This window comes from Portunus trituberculatus, chromosome 35, assembly GCF_017591435.1.
Source record: "Portunus trituberculatus isolate SZX2019 chromosome 35, ASM1759143v1, whole genome shotgun sequence".
Taxonomy (NCBI): domain Eukaryota; kingdom Metazoa; phylum Arthropoda; class Malacostraca; order Decapoda; family Portunidae; genus Portunus; species Portunus trituberculatus.
In genome coordinates, this window is record NC_059289.1 from 6129429 (window position 1) to 6150473 (window position 21045).

Consider the following 21045-nt stretch of genomic DNA (forward strand, 5'->3'; position numbering starts at 1 on the left):
GACTCCCGATCTGCCAGTTTGACTTGAACGTGGCGGGGAAAACTTATCGTACATATAACTTATATCCAATAGTAACATGCATAAATTAATATTTGTTTCAAAGGAAGTCATATTTTATAATGTTTCTTCTCCATCTTTCTTTCTAGACTGTTCATAGCTCGAGCTAGATGACTGATGATGATAGTGTTTTAAGATAACCCTTTTATAACAACTCCTTTTCACTTTATCACATACATCTTATTGATCTCGTTGTGTCTTTAGCCTTGTCTCCAAGATACACAATTTCTATAACCCAACTTCTTCAAATCTGCATCTCTTTTTTCTGTGTTTGCTCAATATATATTAAATATATGTAATGTAAGTAGGGTTGTACGGTAGAATATTCGCTACCTACGTATCTAGAACTTTCACGAATACATTTTATTATTAGTCTTGCGTCTATGATTTTCATCTCCAGAATAGGTTATCTTGCATTCCACTTTTTTATTGGGTATATGTTATGTATCTATATGATCCATGACCAGTAAATATTTACACTAGTTGGGAAGGTTGAGGTGCCAGATGCCACAACAGTGAGGGCCATTTAGCCACTAGTCACGACACTCGGAGCACTGTATTGTGTGCGTGACCATGGTGGACTACAGCAAGTGGAAAGATATTGAGGTAAGGCAATAGCTGGGTGTGGCTGCTAAAATGAGGAGCACCACTGTTCCATTCTCATTGTACTGCTAGACAAGGCTGATGGTTAATGCACGCCTTTATACACATCCATGCATCCTTTGCTGTGATACCAGTGACCTTTTATCCACTACAGCTAGCATGATTATATTTTCCAGAGACGTAAACTATTAATGCAATTGGTTATGGATGGACGATAGTAATATATTAAGCAAGGATGGCATAAAGCTTTTTTTTTTATTTATTTATTTTTTTTTATTATCAATTGATGTCATGGGCATGGCTTGGGTGTGTGAAGGAGGTTGTGATCTACGCCAAACTTTACAGATTGCAATCCGATATTACCGCTCTTGGGTATATTTAATGGTAGCTCCTATACATGTTCCCTTCCTCCATTATCACAAGGAAAAAGTAAGATATCTGGTATATTTTGCCACTCTAAATAAAGGACAAGAGTCATGACATCTGTAGAAAATGACAAACATTCACCTACATCTATCTTTTTCTCCCCAGCACAATACTGTAAGCCATACTCATATATCAAAATATCAATACGATTCTTATAACTTTTTTATGTTGAATGATCAGAGAGAGAATTTTCACTCTTGGGTGGTAGAATGAAACTGTCAACTGCTTTTTACATTCCCATCCTCTATTCATTACATGTGTCCAGGGAATCATGGGCCTACAGGCATTTAGGTAAAAACAACACAAACTTTAACTATGAGATGGAGGGATGTTGGCTAGAGGCAGTAGAGGAAGGAAAGGATTTAGGAGTAGTGATAGACAGGACTATGAAATTTTCAAAGCAATGTTTAGAAGCAAGAAATAGGGCAAATAGGATCCTGGGTTTTATAAACAGAAATGTTAGTTATAAAAGTAAGGAAGTGGTGCGTAGCTTATATAATTCCTATGTTAGGCCCCATTTAGAGTATTGCATACAGGCCTGGTCACCCCACTATGGGCAGGATATCAACATGTTAGAAGCAGTTCAGAGAAGAGCAACTAGGATGATACCAGCTTTGAAGCGCCTGGAGTATAGAGATAGATTAAAGGCATTAAACATGTTTTCATTTGAGAGGAGATGTATAAGAGGGATATGATAGAGTTATTTAAAATGTTCTCAGATACAAACTACATAGATGTGAGATCTTTCTTTACCTTAGAGGAGGGAAGTAGGACTAGAAATCATGGCAGGAAGATTAGAAAGCAAGGCTGCAGGTTAGATATAAGAAAATATTTCTTTAGTCATAGGGTGGTAGACTTCTGGAATGCATTGCCAGAGACGGTTGTAAATAGCACTAGTTTGACAATGTTTAAAAACAGATTAGATAAGCACTTAAATTTATTAGATTTATAATTATGTATAGCGCTGCATGATAGTTTTTATAAGAAATTTACTATAGTTAAATAAGACATGATCCCCATGTATGGGGATCACAGATTGTAGAGGAATTCGCTGCAGGACTTAGCCCTGTTAATGGGCCAAATATTTAGAATTAGTATATAATGTATTGTGTACTTGTAAGTGTATCTTTAAGTACTGATGACGAGGTCGCTGTGCGACTGATACAGGATAACCTAGATGGGCCCTGGTGGCCCTTTGTTATCCTATTATTTATGTTATATGTTATGTTATGTTATGTTATAACCCTATATTTCACAGTAATATTCTGCTTACCAACTTCCCTACTGTAACAATATCACATTGTGCAATATTTTCCTGTACATGCACTGATATTCTTTTCAGATATCAGATGATGAGGATGACACTCATCCTAACATTGACACACCATCCTTATTTCGATGGCGTCACCAAGCAAGACTGGAACGGATGGCAGAGAAACAGAAGGAAATGGAGGAAATGAAGAAACAGAAACGCAAGTGAGTATTGCTTAATATGTTAGCATCTTCTTCAGGACAGCTTAGATTATTATTGACAACTGAAAATTAAGGTATGGAGAGGAATACATAAATTGAAGCATCATCGTGATCATCCCTAAGAAGTAGACCTTTCTTACACTGATCTTACGGAGTAGATAGGATTTCCTTCTTGTATTATTAAGATATTTGCATATTGATTCTTTTGGTTTCGTAGATGGTCACTGACATCAAATTAAATCATTGCCTGATTTTTAATCTCTTCATTAGTTACCATGCGTGTTTTCATATTCATTCTGATTATTATTTGGCAAACTTACTTTGGGATTGAAATGGTGAAGACTCTGTGCATTAATCTTCTGACCCCCATAAAGCTTTCCTAATGTAAATGAAATCATCCAATCATACCCAAACCTTGTGGTAAAAATGCATCCTTTTACTGAAGAGGTTAAAAGACAGAATGTCTTGATTGGAAAATAAAGAAATAGAATAAACAAATTTTTAATATCTGCTGAATTTAAAACAATTGTTTAGCTCACAGACTTATGAAGAGTATTTTACTTTAATTGGTAAGATTAATATTTGATAACTCAGAGATAGTTTGTTATGTGCAATAAAGGCAATTGATTTAATTCAAATTGAACTGTATTAGTTAAAAAAAAATTGGTTATGATGTATAACTAGTGAAAATGCTTCAGATATGATGAAGAAGTGAAAACTTTGAAGAAAAAGCTTTCTCAAACTAAAGAATCCAGTGGAGTAGAAGATATGTCAAAGTTGAAAAGTGCCCTTGCAGAATTGGAGAGGAAGGGAGAAGAATTAGTTAGTAAACAAAAGGAGCTGGAAAAAAAGGAAAGGGTAAATATAACTAAGATTTTTACGAGTAGTATTGATTGAAGATTTTGTTGACTACATAAAATGATGTAATTAGAATGTTGTTATAGCTAAATACCATTTTCGCCTTCTTTTTATGGTACTTTTTCCAGCTTGAGCCATGGAATGTTGATACCATAAGTTCTGATGGCTTTAGCAAGACAGTGATCAATCGTCCACCTACTCGAAAGAATGAAGAACTCAGTGAGGAAGAGAAAGAACTGCGTATGAAAGACTTTGTCAAAAAACACGAAGCCAACATCAAGAAATATGGCATGTACAGAAGCTTTGATGACTCAAGGAGGTATCTGATGGTAAGTAAATTGCAAGGATCATCATGAAATCTGTTTTTCCGTTTTCTACTTCTGTTTAGCATGTCTTCCCTTCCCTTCAATATAATTTTAAACATGTATATTGCCTCATTGTTCTTCAGTTATTGTGGTCAGCTAGAGATGTAATGAGATCAGCCTCTATCAACATCAGGTTGTTATATCATAGTTAATGTTAATGAGAAACAGGTTGGTTTTCACAAATGATGACAATTTCCTGAGCAAGATTTTGTTCAAGAATATTTCAGTGGCTTTATCCATCCATTGTAAATATGTTGAGATTTGATGAGGATATGATGGTACTAAAGACTAATTGACCATTTGAACTAAAGTATAGATTTTTAGTTTTGGTGATAAATAATTGGGTTTCAAAGTGGACACAGAAAGGCTAAAGACTTGACTTCATTTAAGAGTGAGATTTCAAGACATTTATCCCTGTTTTGGTTAACTCTCTCAGACCTGCAAGATTATTGGCAACTTAGTTGGCCTCTTTTCTTTTTCATATTTTGTTTTCCTTGGCCAGCTTGCCCCTATTACATTAAAAAATTCTTTGGCATAATAAAAATTTCCAGGTGTGGTAGTTTCCTTGTATGCAAAGATCTTGATGTACAATGTCTGACATGACTATTTGTTATTATTTTCTTTCTTTCAGGAACATCCTGAATTGGCATGTGAAGATACAGCCAATTACTTGGTGGTATGGTGTATCAATCTGGAGATGGAGGAGAAACATGATCTTATGAGCCATGTGGCTCATCAGACCATCTGCATGCAGTTCATCTTGGAACTTGCTAAGCAGTTGGAGAGAGATCCACGCTCCTGTGTATCTGCATTTTTCCACAGGTGACACCTCTGTTCCTTGTCTGTATCTTTGAAATTAAATTCTTATCATAAGTTTAGAATTTTAAGAAAGCTGAATAGAGTAGCTATTAGGATCTCTTAGTTTTTTATTACATGTATAAGAATAAAAGTTTTCAATTTTTTTTTGCACAGAATTCAGCAAGCAGAACCTGAGTATAAGAAGGCCTTTACTGATGAATTAGAGGCCTTTAAAGATCGAATCAGGAAACGTGCTGAACAAAAACTGGAGGAGATGATGAAGGAGGCTGAGGAGGAGGAACGACAGAAAAGGCTTGGCCCCGGGGGTCTTGATCCCATTGAAGTCATGGAGACATTACCTGAGGTAAGTTTTTTTTTCGTTGGACTAGTGATAGAGTGATTACCATATCTAGTTCATAAACAAGATTTTTCATTTCAAACTCAAAATTTGATGGAAGCCAATTTTTTGTTACTTCCTATATTTTTTTCTTTTTTCTTTTAACAGAGCAGATGACATAAACCAAGTGCATGAGTTTTGGTTTTGCTGTATGGAAGGCCAGAAATTGTGTCGTGTGTGTGTGTGTGTGTGTGTGTGTGTGTGTGTGTGTGTGTGTGTGTGTGTGTGTGATTCACTGTTTGATCTGCTGCAGTCTCTGACGAGACAGCCAGACGTTACCCTTCGGAACGAGCTCAGAGCTCATTATTTCCGATCTTCGGATAGGCCTGAGACCAGGCACACACCACACACTGGGATAACAAGGTCACAACTCCTCGATTTACATCCCGTACCTACTCACTGCTAGGTGAACAGGGGCTACACGTGAAAGGAGACACACCCAAATATCTCCACCCGGCCGGGGAATCGAACCCCGGTCCTCTGGCTTGTGAAGCCAGCGCTCTAACCACTGAGCTACCGGGCTGTGTGTGTGTGTGTGTTATTAACCACATTGCCTGCTGGTCACCCAGCCATCCTTTCCCCTATGGAAAGAGCTCATAGCTCATACTGACCGATCTTTGGGTAGGACTGAGACCACAGCACACACACCAGGAAAGTGAGGCCACTTCTCCCATTTTGTATTCCCACATAAATCTTCTATTACTTTTGCTCATTTCCTGATATTAAATTCTAATTTCCACTTTTGGCTCCAGTTCCAAATCTTGTCAATATCCCTCTACAATTCCATACTGTCACAAATGTTCCTTATTACTCTCAAAAGCCTCACATCATTTGCAAACAAATTTATATAGCTATTCAAACCCTCTTTTATGTTGTTGATATATACTTGGAACATACTTGGTGCTAGCAATGAACCCTGTGGTAATCCGCTGGTAACTGTCTTCCAGCTAGATGGGGTGTCTTATCATTGTCCTCATTTCCTTATCTGTTAAGTAGTCTGTTATCCATTTTAAGATATTTCCCTGTATTCTTACCATGTGTTCTATTTCCCATAGTAGTCTTCTATGTGGTACTCTGTTGTGAGCCTTCTTAACATCTAAATACACTGTGTCAACCCATCCATCTCTCCCTTGTACTTCATCTACTATTCTTGTATAAAACGTTAGTAAATTTATTATGCATGATCTTCCTTTTCTGAAACCAAGTTGGGAGTTATTATAATTTCCTTCCACTCCAGATATTCTAACCATTTTCTTTGATAACAGTTTCACAGATCTTTCCCACTACATTAGTTGTGACATTGGTCTATAATTTAGGGGCTCAGTCTTTATTCCTCCTTTGTATATTGGGACTACACTTCCTCTTTTCCACTCCTTTGATACTTTCTCTTCTATTACAGGTTTATTGATTACATCCTAAATTGGTTCCACCAGTCATTCTCTACATTCTCTCAGTGTCCATCCTGACACTCCATCTGGCCCCATTGCCTTTCTTACATCCACCTTTTCTAGTAAATCCCTAATTTTCTGTTTTTCTACCACGACGTCTCTTAATCCTCACTGTATTGCTTGGTCTAAGAACTCTCCCTCTTCATAAAATACTAATTTTAAAACACTTATTCATAAGTACACTAATTTTTCCCAGTGTTTCATATATCTTATTGCCCTTAATTAATTGACTTAGTAATGGTCTCTCTGCTTGTCAGTTTTCCATTTAGGTTCCTTTTCACATCTTTTCACTACATCCTTTCAAAACTTTTCTCCTCCCTTCTTATCCTAATATATTTGTTTTGTGCCTCTTTCTACTGTTTCCTGTTTGCTTCATTCCATTGCTTTCTTAATTTTTTCCATGCTGCATCTGTACACTTTTTAGCTTTTGCACATTAGCATTATACCACGTGTGTTTGCTCTCTTTTACTCTGTATTTGGAACATATCTCTTTATTTCCACATTATACTTATCTAGGAATATATCATACTTTTCTTGAATTGTCTTGCTTTGTATAATTTCCTTCCACTCAATACTACCAAAGTAACTTCTTAATCCTCCAAAATTTGACTTGGTTTGGTTTCGTCTTTTTTGTTTGTGTCCCTCATTGCATTTTAAAATTTCCTGATCCTCTAAATCAATTTCAAGGACCAGATGATCTTTATTTTCCCATTGGCCTATGATATTTGATATTTGGACAAGGCTCCTTTTTTGTGTGTGAAAACCAAATCCAGCAATGGTGGTTCTTCTTCCTCTCTATATTTTGTATAGTCCCCATTGGTCCAATGTTTTTTTGTTTTTTTTAATGTTGTGGCCTATAACGCCTGTAGGCATACATGAAGAGTATATGTGGAAAGCGTTGTTCAGCTTATGCCCATTATTGGTGCAGGCAATTTTATTTATAGTGGTACCCATATTAGGGCCCATATCACCACCCAAGCACATCTTTGGTGTAACCACCTAAAACTTGGATATCATGGTGATATGTAGGTAACTTTAAACCATTCGACAAATGGCATAGCTTCAAAGCAGTATGTGGTGGGATTTGAACCTATGCGTGGACGTCTGCCCGATCCCATGCTTACTACCTTATCCACTACGCCACCGCCAGTTGTAACACTTCCTCCCCCCAATGTCCAATATAACTGTTTGTATCCATTTCTTCCCAGTTTACATGTTTGCAGATTAAATCTCACACTATATAATGTATGGAGAAGAGACAGAGAAGGTAAAGGAGGAGGAGGAGTCATGATAATGTTAAGGAAGGAGATAGTGATAAACCAAGTGGAATGTGGGGGAGGAAAAGCAGAAGTATTGTATGTTAAGATGTATATTAGTAAAAAAAGAGTTAACAATCATTGTAACATATGTGCCACCAAAAACAAATTCATGGACCAATCAAGAATATAAAGACATGATAGATGACACAATAAGGAGTCTAACGAGAATCGTTAAAGAAAGGAAAAAAGTTATATTAGTAGGAGATTTCAACTTTAAAGAAGTGGACTGGGAAAATTATGAAAGTGGTATGGGGAAGAAGCCTGGGAGAAAGATTCTTGAACCTAATGATAGACAATTTGATGGACCAGAGAGTAAAGGAATGCACAAGATTCAGAGGAAACGATGAGCCGGTGAGATTGGACCTAGTTTTTACAAGGGATATACAAATGAATGATGATATAAGATATAAGTGCCCATTGGGAAAGAGTGACCATGTAATATTAGAAATAGATATAGAAGAGGGAAAGGAAGATAGAGACGATTCATACAAAGGAGACCGATTAAATTACAGAAAGGCTGATATTGAGAATCTCAAGAACTATTTTAAAACGTAAACTGGGAGGAGATGGAAAACTCAGAGACGATGCAAGAGAAATATAACTTATTTTTGGAAATATACAAAACAGGAGTCAGGGAATATGTCCCAAAATATAGACCTAAAGAAGAAGGAAAGAAAGATTGGTTTAATGCAAGGTGTGCTAGGGCAAAGGAGAAAAGAGATGGAGCATGGAAAAGGTGGAGGAGAAATAGAAATCCAACAAATAAGGAAAACTTCAAGGCAGCGAGAAATGAATATGTTAAGGTGAGGAAGGAAGAGGAAAAGAACTTTGAAAAGGACATTGTCGAAAAATGTAAGGAGCAACCAAAATTGTTCTATAGATTCATAAATGGAAAAATTAGGCAAAGAGAAACAATAGAAAGGTTAAAAGGAGAGAACGGGATGGTGGAAGACCCAAAAAAGTATGGCAGAACTATTAAATAATAAATTCCAGGAGGTCTTTACTAAGGAATCCAAATTTGAAAGGCCACAGGGTAATAGAGAGACAATCTATATGAAAGAGATTAAAGTAACCAAGCTTGAAATAAAAGAGTTAATGAAGGAACTGGATGAAGAGAAGGCAATGGGACCAGATGAAGTCTCAGGCAGAATACTGAAAGAATGTAGGGAAGAACTAGCAAGTCCTATATACAACATCATAAAATGCTCAATAGAAAATGGAACAGTACCAGTAGAATGGAAAAGAGCTGAGGTGGTTCCCATATATAAGAGTGGAAGGAAGGAAGAACCTTTAAATTACAGACTGGTATCACTAACTAGTGTAATATGCAAGATGTGTGAAAGAATAATAAAGAAACAATGGATCGAGTTCCTTGAAGACAACAAATTAATATCAAATAGCCAATTTGGTTTTAGGAAAAGACGGTCATGTGTAACTAATTTATTGAGTTTCTATTCTAGAATAGTTGATAGAGTACAAGAGAGAGAGGGATGGGTTGACTGTATTTATTTGGATTTAAAAAAGGCGTTTGACAAAGTGCCACATGCAAGATTACTATGGAAGTTAGAGGAGAAGGGTGGCTTAAAAGGAAGCACATTGAGATGGATAGAAAATTATTTGAGGGGGAGAGAAATAAGGATGGTAGTTAAAGATATGAAGTCCAAGTGGAGAGCAGTAGAAAGCGGAGTGCCACAGGGTCAGTATTGGCACCAATACTTTTCCTCATTTATATTAACGACATGCCAGAAGGAGTGAACAGCTACATAAATCTGTTTGCAGATGATACGAAACTGTGCAGAGTTATAAAGCAAAAAGAGGATTGTGAAATACTGCAAGAAGACCTAAATAAGATCTGGGAATGGAGTAAAAAGTGGGAAATGGAATTCAATGTGAACAAAAGCCATGTCATGGAAATGGGAAAGAGTGAAAGACGACCTGTGGGAATCTATAAGATGGGAGATGGAGTAGAACTGGAGAAAGTAAAAAGGAAAAGGACTTAGGAGTGACGATGGAAGAAAACAATCAACCAGTAAGCCATATTGATAGAATTTTTAGAGAAACATATAATTTGCTAAGGAATATTGGAGTAGCATTTCACTACATGGACAAAGAAATTGATAAGTACTATAATAAGACCCAGATTGGAATATGCAGGAGTAGTGTGGACCCCTCATAAAAAGAAACACATAAGGAAATTGGAGAGACTACAAAAAATGGCTACAAGAATGGTTCCAGAATTTGAAGGGATGACATATGAGGAGAGACTAAAGGCTATGGATCTACCAACCTTGGAGCAGAGAAGAGAGAGGAGACCTGATACAAGTTTATAAATTGATCAACGGAATGGACCAAGTGGATAATGAGAAACTGATCCTGAGAGAAGAATATGACATCGAAGCACAAGATCGCATAGTAAAAAGCTGAGAAAAGGAAGATGTCTGAGAGATGTTAAGAAATATAGTTTCCCGCAAAGATGTATTGAGACGTGGAACAGTTTAAATGAAGAAGTAGTGTCTGCAACGAGTGTGCATACTTTTAAAGTAAGATTGGATAAGTGTAGATATGGAGTCAGGGCCACACAAGCATAAAGCCCAGGCCCTGTAAAACTACAACTAGGTAAATACAAGTAGCACTCTTTAGTCCTTCCTTAACATATTGCAGGCAATTTAGCACTTCCCTTTGCATTTCTTCATCTACATCAAGCCTCCATGTATTAGTCTTCAGTAGCACATATGCAACTATGATACTCCTTTTTTTCCCCTCCCACTGGTCCTAATTGTTATGCTTAGAACCTCTGCCAGTCCATCCTCATACTATATCTCCTCCACACATAAATCCTCTTGAGTCATTATCAATACTCCTCCTCCTGTTTTTCCTCTTTTGTCTCTCCTCCAAACATTATATTATTAACCTTGTTTCTATTATACATACCACATCTGGTTCTTTTTCCAATATATAATTTCTCATTTCCAAGCATCCTGATATAAATCCATCTATGTTTGTTTACATGACTCTTAATGCTTTCCCTCCTCTTCCCAAATATACCATTTCCTTAGCCTCATGTCTAGTAGAATTTCTTCTCATTTTCTGTCCTTCTCTCGTTGTTTTCCTTAGTTTCACTTCTTAGTTCTCTCTCTTTTTCCCTTTCGATCTGATTCATCTCTCTCTTTATCCAAATATTTTTATATTGCCTTACCAGCCAGTTTTCCAGTTCTCACTGATATTTCTTCTACTCCCACTTGCTATCTCATTTTAATTTTTAGTGGTCTTTTGGTTCCCTCACTATATTTACCAGGTCTGTATATTTTCTCTATTTCTTTCTCAAGACTGTTCTTCATCTTGAACCACTGAGATAATTAACCATCTCTTCCTCCCTCTCCCTCACAAATTTCACAGGATTTTTTTCTTCTAGTCCATATATAACCATGCACTTCTTTTTGTCCACTGTATCTCTCACTAATTCTTCCTTTTCTCTGATCACTTATATAACTGTGTCTTTCATTTTCTCTTTTTTTTGTTGCTTAACTACTTCAGCAAAGTTCACTTTTTCTTCATCTTGTTCTTTTTTCCAGACCTTGTGTCATTCCTCCAGTTTTGTTTCATTTATCTCCTTTCCTGTTTCCACATTAGTGTCCAGCTTTTGTTCAAATCCCCATAGTGCTATTTCTTAGTTTACACATTTGCCCTTAAAGGTGCTGTTTTCCCTTTTTATTTAATTCAGAGTTTTCTTCATGTCCTTATTCATTGTAGCCGTGCTCTCTAACTTTTCGCATCTCTCTCTCAGCTCTAGGTTTTCCACGATCAGTTGATCCAATTTTTCAAGAATCCCAGCAACCGTGTCCCTCAAAATTCTAAGGTCTTGTCCATTGAGATGATCCTTCCCATGTTAGCTCTTTCCTCCTTAAATCCTGAGAATTCCCTCTCTTTACTCCAATCTCCTAGCTGCCTTAATCCTAGAGGTGTTTCAATAATTTGGGGACATCAACTGTGCCATCCATATTTTCGTCTCCTTTCATACCACTTTTTGGCCTCAACACAAGTAATTTTAACGTTCTTCTTCTTCTTCTTCTTCTTCTTCTTCTTCTTCTTCTTCTTCTTCTTCTTCTTCTTCTTCTTCTTCTTCTTCTTCTTCTTCTTCTTCTTCTTCTTCTTCTTCTTCTTCTTCTTCTTCTTCTTCTTCTTCTTCTTCTTCTTCTTCTTCTTCTTCTTCTTCTTCTTCTTCTTCTTCTTCTTCTTCTTCTTCTTCTTCTTCTTCTTCTTCTTCTTCTTCTTCTTCTTCTTCTCTTCTTCTCTTCTTCTCTCTCTCTCTCTTCTTCTTCTCTCTCTCTCTCTCTCTCTCTCTCTCTCTCTCTCTCTCTCCCCCATCCCTCTCCAACACCTTAGTTTTCTGTTTCATTTTATTTTTTTGATATTATATGCATGAAGATGTATACTTCAGGAAAAAAAATAATAACACCCAAGTATGTTTCAGTTCCTACTGAAGTATTCAGTCCATAATAACTACAAAGCAAAAATATGTATATATTTATAAAGATTCATTCCTGACTTGTCATAAACTTCCTTTTTAATGTTAGTAATGTATCTTATAAATGCAAACAAAATTTAAGGACATACAAAGGCTCTAGAAGAAAATCATTTATATACATACTAAACACTTATCAAGGAGGTACATATATGTAAGTACTAAACACTGTATGAGTTAATGTCCTTTTGCATGTGTGGTAACCACACCACTGCTACATACTCAAGTCTAGGTCTTATCATGGTTATTATCTTTTCTTTCATACTCTTGTCCATGTAGTTAAATTTCACACTGATATTTGTTAGTGTCTTATATGTTGAAGCAAGTAATCCATTTATGTGCTTTTCTGGGGTTAGGGTGTCTTGTCTAATCACTCCCAGGTCCTCTTCCTTCTTTTTCAGCATAACCTCTTCTCCCATTTTGTACTCTCATATAGGCCCTTCTATTACTTTTACCCATTTCCATCACTTTGACATTAAATTCTAATTTCCACTTCTGGCTTTATTCCCAGATCTTATCGATATCTCTCTGCAATTCCATACAATCCTCATTGTTTCTTATTACTCTCAAGAGTTTCACAAAATCAGGAAACAAATTTATGTAGCTACTCATTTTCTGTATATCATTAATATATATTTGAAACATTATTGGTGCCCTAGTTACTATGCTCAAACTTAATGTGTGTTTGTGTGTGTGTGAAAAGAACTCTGACTTGATCTGTATGAAAATGTACTTTAATTAAATCATGAATACTTTAGAATGTGAAGGCTGTGATTGTTGTGTATGATGAGACTATACATTAAATTGTTGTATACTCTACACTTTTCATGCCACACCACAGAAAAAATGCCATTAAATGAGAAAGTGCAGTATGCATGGAAAGATGCTTGTTGATATTTTATAGAACATCAAGAACACTGTGCCTCAATGGGCAATTATTCATTATACGTTAAATGAGGAACTGAATTACAAATTATATTATTATAGTTATGATGATTATTTATATATCTATGCATTTCTTTTTATTTTAGTAATACAGACATTTTTTTTTTCACTCTTAGTCCTAGATATTGTAGCTTAAATCATAAAGCAAGCTGAAAGTATTCAAATCTGTCTTTACAAAACAGTATTCAGGTATGTCATTACAAAACAATAAAGTGGTGAATGCATGAATAAATGACAGAAATGTATCTTAATTGTCAAATTCTGTTTGTACATTTTTCTAATATTTGCAGGAGTTGAAGGAATGCTTCATAAGTCAGGATGTGGAATTGTTGCAGAAGACAATTGAGAAAATGGATCCTGAGGAGGCAAAGTATCACATGAAAAGATGTGTTGATTCTGGATTGTGGGTACCAAATGCTGCTGATGCAGAGAATGCAAACAAAGGCAAGGCTTCTGAATAAAATGTAATTACTTATGACCATATTTTATCATAGTGGAACATTTTATCAGATAAGTGTGAATGATATGAAAGATGAACGATTATGTAATTGTTGTGCTGAGTAAAGTAAATGGCAACTTTTCATAAAACTTGTGCAATTGTCATTTTATATATTATTTTTATTATTATTATTATTATTATTATTATTTTCATTGTTTTTATTATTGTTAATTATATTTATTTTTTAACAAAGTGATCACACTGTTGACGATATACTTTTGTAGTAATGCATCAGGAGAGTGTTGCTGGAAGAAATTGTTGTGCTGCAGGAAACTTGTACTGTTGACAATAAGTCTCAAAGCAATGAATATATATAGTGTTAAAATTCAGTGATAAAATAAAACATTTAAATTTCCATATGTAGTTGTATATTTTTATTTAATACACATTTTTTCATATACCAAGAGGAATGTCTCAAGACATTTTCACTTGTAGAGAATGATTCATCTAAGAAGAATAAACACAGATCAAACAGGTTTGGGTATTGGAAGATGAAAGTATGTAGTTTGTTGCCTAGGTATATCCTCATTGCCTACATGTAGTGCTTGTGCATGTCAACACACACAGTACTTGCACAGTATTTGTTCATTGTGATTGTCAGTCTTGTTAATCATGACATTAACAGAAATCTTGTTTTACTTTCCTATACATAAAGTTGGTTGTATTCTACTATTGAGTCACTTGAATGGTGGCAGCATGTCTGAGAAGTAAAGTCCTTAACTTTTTTTTTTTTTTTTTTTTTTTTTTTTTTAAGCTTTCATGCTTTCAGTAATATTAACATATTGTGTTGGTAAGAATTGTGGTACTCCTTGGAATGGGTATTCAAGTATGGGTACAAGTTTTAGTAGTGCAACACTGCCTTTATTTTTGTATTTGTTTTATTATTATTATTATTATTATTATTATTATTATTATTATTATTAATATTATTATTGTTATTAATATTATTATCATTATTATTATTATTATCAAAGTAATAAAGTAGTACAGAGAAGTAGAGCAGCAATTGCACACATCAATTATTCTTGTAAGTACCTAATTGTAAATTTGTTCATGGTATATGATACAAGTATTAACAGCTGATTTATGTTAATGCATATGTGCAGTGTGTGTGTGAGTGTGTGTGTATTCACAGTCGCCTGCTGATCACCCAGCCAGCCTTCCCCATTACAGAGCAAGCTCAGAACTCCTAGACCAATCTTTGGGTAGGACTGAGACCACACAAGCCACAACCCCACAAATTACATCCCATACCTACTTGTTGCTAGGTGAACAGGGCCTACACATTTAAGAGGCCCATTTGCCTCGCTGTACCTGGGAATCAAACCCGGGCCTTCCCAGTTCTGAGCCAAGCGTACTAACCACTATACTACGCTGTGTTATTCCCCATAGTCGTCTGCTGGTCAACCAGCCAGCCTTTCCACTACAGAAAGAGCTCAGAGCTCATGACCGATATTCTGGTAGGACTGAGACTACACCACACGTCACACCAGGACAACCCCCTCAATTAAGTCAGCAACTGTAGATGGGACTGTTGGTGTGAGGCAAGGTGTTTCCTCAAGTTGCTTATTGTTTGTTTTGTATATAGATAAATTGGTACAAATGTTGAAAAGAGCTGTGGTGACGGACGGGTTTTTGGGTAATATGCACACATTATTATTGATGGATGATGCGGTGATACTTGCTACGAGTCGGGAACAGTGTGCTAAGAAACTTAAAGTTGTATGTGATTTGATGATAAATGAAAAGAAAATTTTTTTTTTTTTTTTTTTATAAATGATGATGCCAATGATAAGCAGTGTTTAAAGAGTGAAGGAGTGAGCGTGAACTATACCACTAGATACTTATACCTTGGGACTTGGGTCACAGATTCGGCCAAGATGGAAGATATTTTGAAATTTCATGAAGCTGCAAGTGAAGCAACAGTGAATGAGTTCTCCATCTTTTGTGCAAGCAATACTCAGATGCCTTTTATGTATAAGAGAACAGTGTTTGACGCAGCGGTAATGAGTGCATTATTATATAGTTCGGAATCATGGTTATTAAGGAAAACAAAAGGACTAGAAAAACAATACAATAAATTAGTAAAATGTCTTCTTGGTGTTCAGAAAAACACAAGTATGAACCTTTGTATGAGAGAGGCAGGTAATCTATCAGTGCAACATATAATTGAAAAGAAAAGGTATAGCTTCATTCAAAGAAAACATTTATATGTAGACATGGATCAACCGTATCACAAAGTAAACAATCTTTGTAGGTTAGCCAACACACCAGGCTATCGATTTATAGAAAGATCAGCAGTTGCAGGTGGGAATGTGGACCCGTTGGCCAGTGTTGTGAGCCATATACGGGAAAGAGTGGTTGGGGCAACAAAGTTCACAACATATATTAATGAAATGAACCCATCCATGACTGTGCATCAGGTATATACAACTCGTCAATATGTCAAGGACTACACACGTGAATCATTTACAAGGATCAGGCTCATGTCTCACAGCTTAAAAGATAGAGGTAGGGAGGTGGAGTCACACACCTGCTAACCAACGTGTGTCAGTGTGACAATGAGCAGGTACAAACAGAAAGGCACGTGTTAATAGATTGCCCACTGTCAGCACACTGCCGTGCAAGATTCCTTAACTTAACCTTCACAGACATGAAGAGCCTGATTGATGAAGACACACATTTAAGTGAATTATGTGATTATGTACATCAAGTCCTGAATAGTTTTATGTAAATTTACGTTACCTTTTATTAGAAATATGTCACTCGGCTGGTATGTTTATTGTTTAGTATTTTGTTGTGGATTATGTATTTTATGATCACTGTGTGTGTGTGTATAGTTGGTGTATTTTTTATTATTGTTATTTCTGTAATTTGTATTTAATGATCAAGTTATATATAGCCCTCTACATGTTATTATATTTTCTGTCCTTTATTAAGTTGGACGAAAAGTTAAATTAGATTTTCTCTGTAATAATTGTAAACTTTAATTTATGTCAATGAACGACTACTACTACTACTACTACTGTGATTTACACAGCATATTATGAGAATGTGTTCTTTTGTGTCCAGATGAAAATTGTGTTCTGCAGGATGGAGCAACACAACTAAAAAAATAAAAAGGTGTTTTTATTCAAATATATCAGTGAACTGGAGAGAGAGAGAGAGAGAGAGTAGCTGTTTCTGAAGCTTATTATTATCATTATTATCATTGTTATTATTATTATTATTATTATTATTATTATTATTATTATTATTATTATTATATTTTTGTTATGTAGAAGAATGACTGGCTTACTTCAATAAAAGTCTAAAGGAAATACAAGAACATGTAAGGAGTTCAAGAGTGTACCAGAGAAAGCGATGAAATAATCAGAAATATTAAGAATACTCTGGTCAACTTTTGCAGGTACTCAATTTAACCCAGTAGTACTCTTCCCCCATCAACACCCACACACCAGTACCCACCACTCTTGCCATCAACCATCCATACCAGTTTGTGAATATTTGTATGTCCGTATGAAGATAGATAGATAAATAGATAGTTAAGCAGGTAATTGATAGGTAATAGATAAATAGAAAAAAGGGATAGGTAGATAGATAAATAGAAAAAGAGATAGAGGGATAGGTAGATACATAAATAGATAGACAGATTCATAGGTAGATGATTGATAGATAAAGAGGTAAATAAGTATAAAAAGAGATGTATATATTCCTCTACTTGTCGATTCACCCTGGAATATTGTCAAAAGTATGAAAATACACATAATATCAAGAGGCGATAGAAATAAAAAAATATATATCATAGTCTGCCTTTCAGATACATTGTTTTTTTTTTTTCTGAGGGAGATGCAAACCCTCAATGTAAAACTAGAAAAAAAAAATTAATATTAAGCTTATTGCTTTGACAAATAATCATAGCTGGTCACGATAACGAAAAGAAAGATTTCACAATAACCAATTAATTTGTAGCAATAGTATTTCATTGATAATAGATACACATAGTAATACAGAGTTGTCATAAACATTTATATACATACCTATAGACACATACTGCCATCACAAAAATACCTATGGCTACAGGTTATATGAGTTGAAGTGGCATTAGTGGTGGTGGACTACTGGGGCCAGTGTTCAATCTTGCCACACACCCAGACAGTTATACACACACTTTGGTTTCACACGTGTCAATATGTGACTGAAATTGCAGGTCGGTAGAGTTTTCGACTGAATATCAGTGCTTATAGCGACTGGAAAAAAACAGTCACAAAACAAGACCGATATGTTGGTCGTGTTCAGTCGATTTGCGACTTTTTTGTGTTGTGACATCACAAAGAAAGATTTGAAAAGGTGGTGTCCAGATGTAGAGATGTTGGAGTTGGTGAGGGAAAAAGAGTACATCTAGAACCCTGAAAATGGATTATCCAGGAAAAAAAGAAAAAGGCTTACGCAAATCAACGTTCGATGAAATTGCTGCCACTTTTCAAGAACTAGAGCTGGGCAGGAATCGGTTTCAGAGCCGGTTCCAATGGTTCCACCAGGAACTTTTGGGAACCATTTCCAATTCTTGGAACCGGTTCCTCTTTAACAGTTCCACATGAATACAGATGGTAGATACGCATGAGTTACAAATCACAAATAGTATACTATATAGTGCTTATTTATAAGAATGTTATCAGTAATATCATTTAGGAATTCTTGCAAGTGCCAGTATCTACAGATGAACGAAGTAGAGCATAATACAATCATGTGTACTGCAGGCAGGCTTATATCCATTATTTAAAAGAAATTGCATGAATAATATATAAAAAGTTTGTTCATGCTGGTCATTGGCCAATAGCAGGCACCAATTAGTGTTGCCATATCACCATTTCTTTGTGCTGTGATTGGTAGATATCCTATGACGTCACAACAAAGGGTATATATATTGGTGCACACCCAAACCACTTAAAACACTCAAAACACATTCAAAACACCACACAATACCTCAAAATGTTCCCAAATACACCTAAAACTCACTCACCTAGTATACAGCAAAATCACCTCAAACCACCCAAATACACACACAAACCACTTACAACACTCAAAACTAGCTAAAACACACTAATAAACCTAAGCAACACCTCAAAAGGCATAAAAAAAAACACACACAACACTCTCTAGAAACACCACTATACACCAAAATCATCCCCACACACACCCAGATCATTTGAAACACTTAAAACTAACATAAAACACACTCAAAACACCTTGCAACACCTCAAAATGCACCAAGAGACACCTAAAACACCCAATGTAAACCAAAATCACCCCACACACCCAAACCACTTACAACACTCAATATCACCCCTTATCACTCTCAAAAAGCCATGCAACACCTCAAAATCACCCCAAACACATCTAAAACTCACTAGAAACACCCGTTATATACCCAAATCACCCCACACACATCCAAAAGCCTCCTAACATACACCCACACAGCTTAAAGCACTCAGAATTAACCCAAGAACACACTCAAAACACCACACAACCCCTCAAAATGCTCCCAAAACACACTCAAAACATGCAAATACTGAAACACATCTCAATCCACATACTCGTAAAATATATCTAAAAGGCCTAAAATACACTGAAAACACACAAAATGCACCAAAAACATAACACCCTGCAACACTACTGAACACACTTGAAACACCCCAAATATATCCCAAAACCAACAGTATGCATTATACAGAACGTTGAGATTGAAAAGGGACACTTACCTAGATATTACACTTTGGCTCCTTATCCTATTCCTCCTCTATTTCTCATTTCTTCTTCATCCTCCTCCATTGTCTCTCCTTCTTCTTCCTTCTATTGATTCCATCTACACACCTGAGCCTAGAAACACATCAAAACACTAGATGTTAGACAAAATATTGAGGAAATGGAGGGTGACTTAAGTATTGTGGCCTGGCTGCTCCTCCTCTTCCTCCTCCCTTTCTCCATCCTTCCTCCTTATCCTCCTTTATTTCTCCTTTCTTCGTACTTCTGCTATTAATATCTACACACCTGAACCTAGAAACACACGAAAACACGTAGAAATCAATAGATATTAGGCAAAATATTGACGATCTGGGGTTTTGGAAAAGAGGCACCACCCCGGGGCTATGATGAGTCATCACCTGGGTTGTGGTTGTCAGAGAGAACGGGAATGGGGATGACTCGGCTAAATTACGTAAACAATTGTATTAGAAAAATTACTTTTAGAAAAAGAAGCCACAGCCGAATGCATGACATTTTATGACGCGATAAATATCTAAACTAATTTTCAAAATATCAAAATATCTCCAGCTTAACTAGTTTTTTAAAAAATGTCGAAATGAATTACGATAAAAGTACAGAACATTTTCAACAATAACTTTCCTAAAACATCCTGGAAAGTCAAGTCATTTTCAATTGGCGAGTATTTTATTACATTTCACGGTGTCAGAGCTATCTTTTAAGGCATTCTACAGCGAGATAGACCGAGAAGCAGAAACGTGAACAAATAAAATAAAGAAAAATTAGACTTTTGTTCAACAGCACCAAACACCATTTCAAAGCCTACATATTTCACTCAATAGATTGATTTCACACTTAAAAGAACATAGATTATTCTTTGATACAGTCCACATAGCTTCAAATAAAAAAAAACTCAAAATGGGAAATTGAAATTTTTGACCGTTAAAAAGACTTTAACATACGCCATAAAACACCACTAAACACTACACACTTACCCAGTACAGACGCGAAAAACATTTCAAACACAACGAAACATCTATAGAAACCATAAAAACATACCATGGAAGCGCAATATTACTGTTAGGAAATGTTCGCGACCCGACCGACAATCACTGCAGACAGTCTGTCGCCAGCACACTAGCACTGGCAGTGTTCCCTCAGATACTGGACATAATATGGAGCAATAGTTTTTCCTTGACAGATTAAAAATGCATGCAAATAATGAGTAATAAAATTCACATACTCTTACCTGGTTTGTTTAATTCTTCACCAGTCACCTTCCAAATCTTGTCTTTATAGCAATTATCATTGTACCTTCTGTTTGTCATAACAAACAACTCTTCATACCTCCGTACAAGCTCGATCAACCTTTCGTCCATTGTGCCAGCCAGCAAACTAAATGAAAGTGTATGGGAATGGGGCAAGCTACATGTGCTAGACGGACGAGTGATGTACGGGTCCATGTTCACACTACTCATCACCCATCCGCCAGGACGCCATCAAGCCGCCGTTCAACCGGCCAGGGATTCTCGAGACGGAATCCAATCCGTGTCGGTCGGCTGATGGACGGCT

The 21045-nt window shown here is 36.0% G+C and overlaps 1 protein-coding gene across 1 annotated transcript; it reads left to right on the forward strand.

Moving 5' to 3' along the window:
* Positions 1-454: 454 nt before the first annotated feature.
* Positions 455-14338, forward strand: LOC123512940 (hsp90 co-chaperone Cdc37-like). The gene is made up of 7 exons (XM_045269640.1): positions 455-663; positions 2429-2562; positions 3258-3417; positions 3546-3746; positions 4414-4604; positions 4755-4944; positions 13502-14338. The coding sequence occupies exons 1-7, from the start codon at positions 631-633 to the stop codon at positions 13670-13672; spliced, it is 1080 nt and encodes a 359-aa protein (XP_045125575.1). The 5' UTR covers positions 455-630; the 3' UTR covers positions 13673-14338.
* The last annotated feature ends 6707 nt before the right edge of the window (positions 14339-21045 follow it).

What these genes read in the sequence shown, in the direction of transcription:
- LOC123512940 (XM_045269640.1), top strand. Translation starts at nt 631, where the DNA reads ATGGTGGACTACAGCAAGTGGAAAGATATTGAG. An exon ending in ACTCAAGGAGGTATCTGATG is followed by an intron (nt 3,747 to 4,413) that starts GTAAGTAAATTG and finishes TCTTTCTTTCAG; the next exon opens with GAACATCCTGAATTGGCATG. An exon ending in TCATGGAGACATTACCTGAG is followed by an intron (nt 4,945 to 13,501) that starts GTAAGTTTTTTT and finishes TAATATTTGCAG; the next exon opens with GAGTTGAAGGAATGCTTCAT.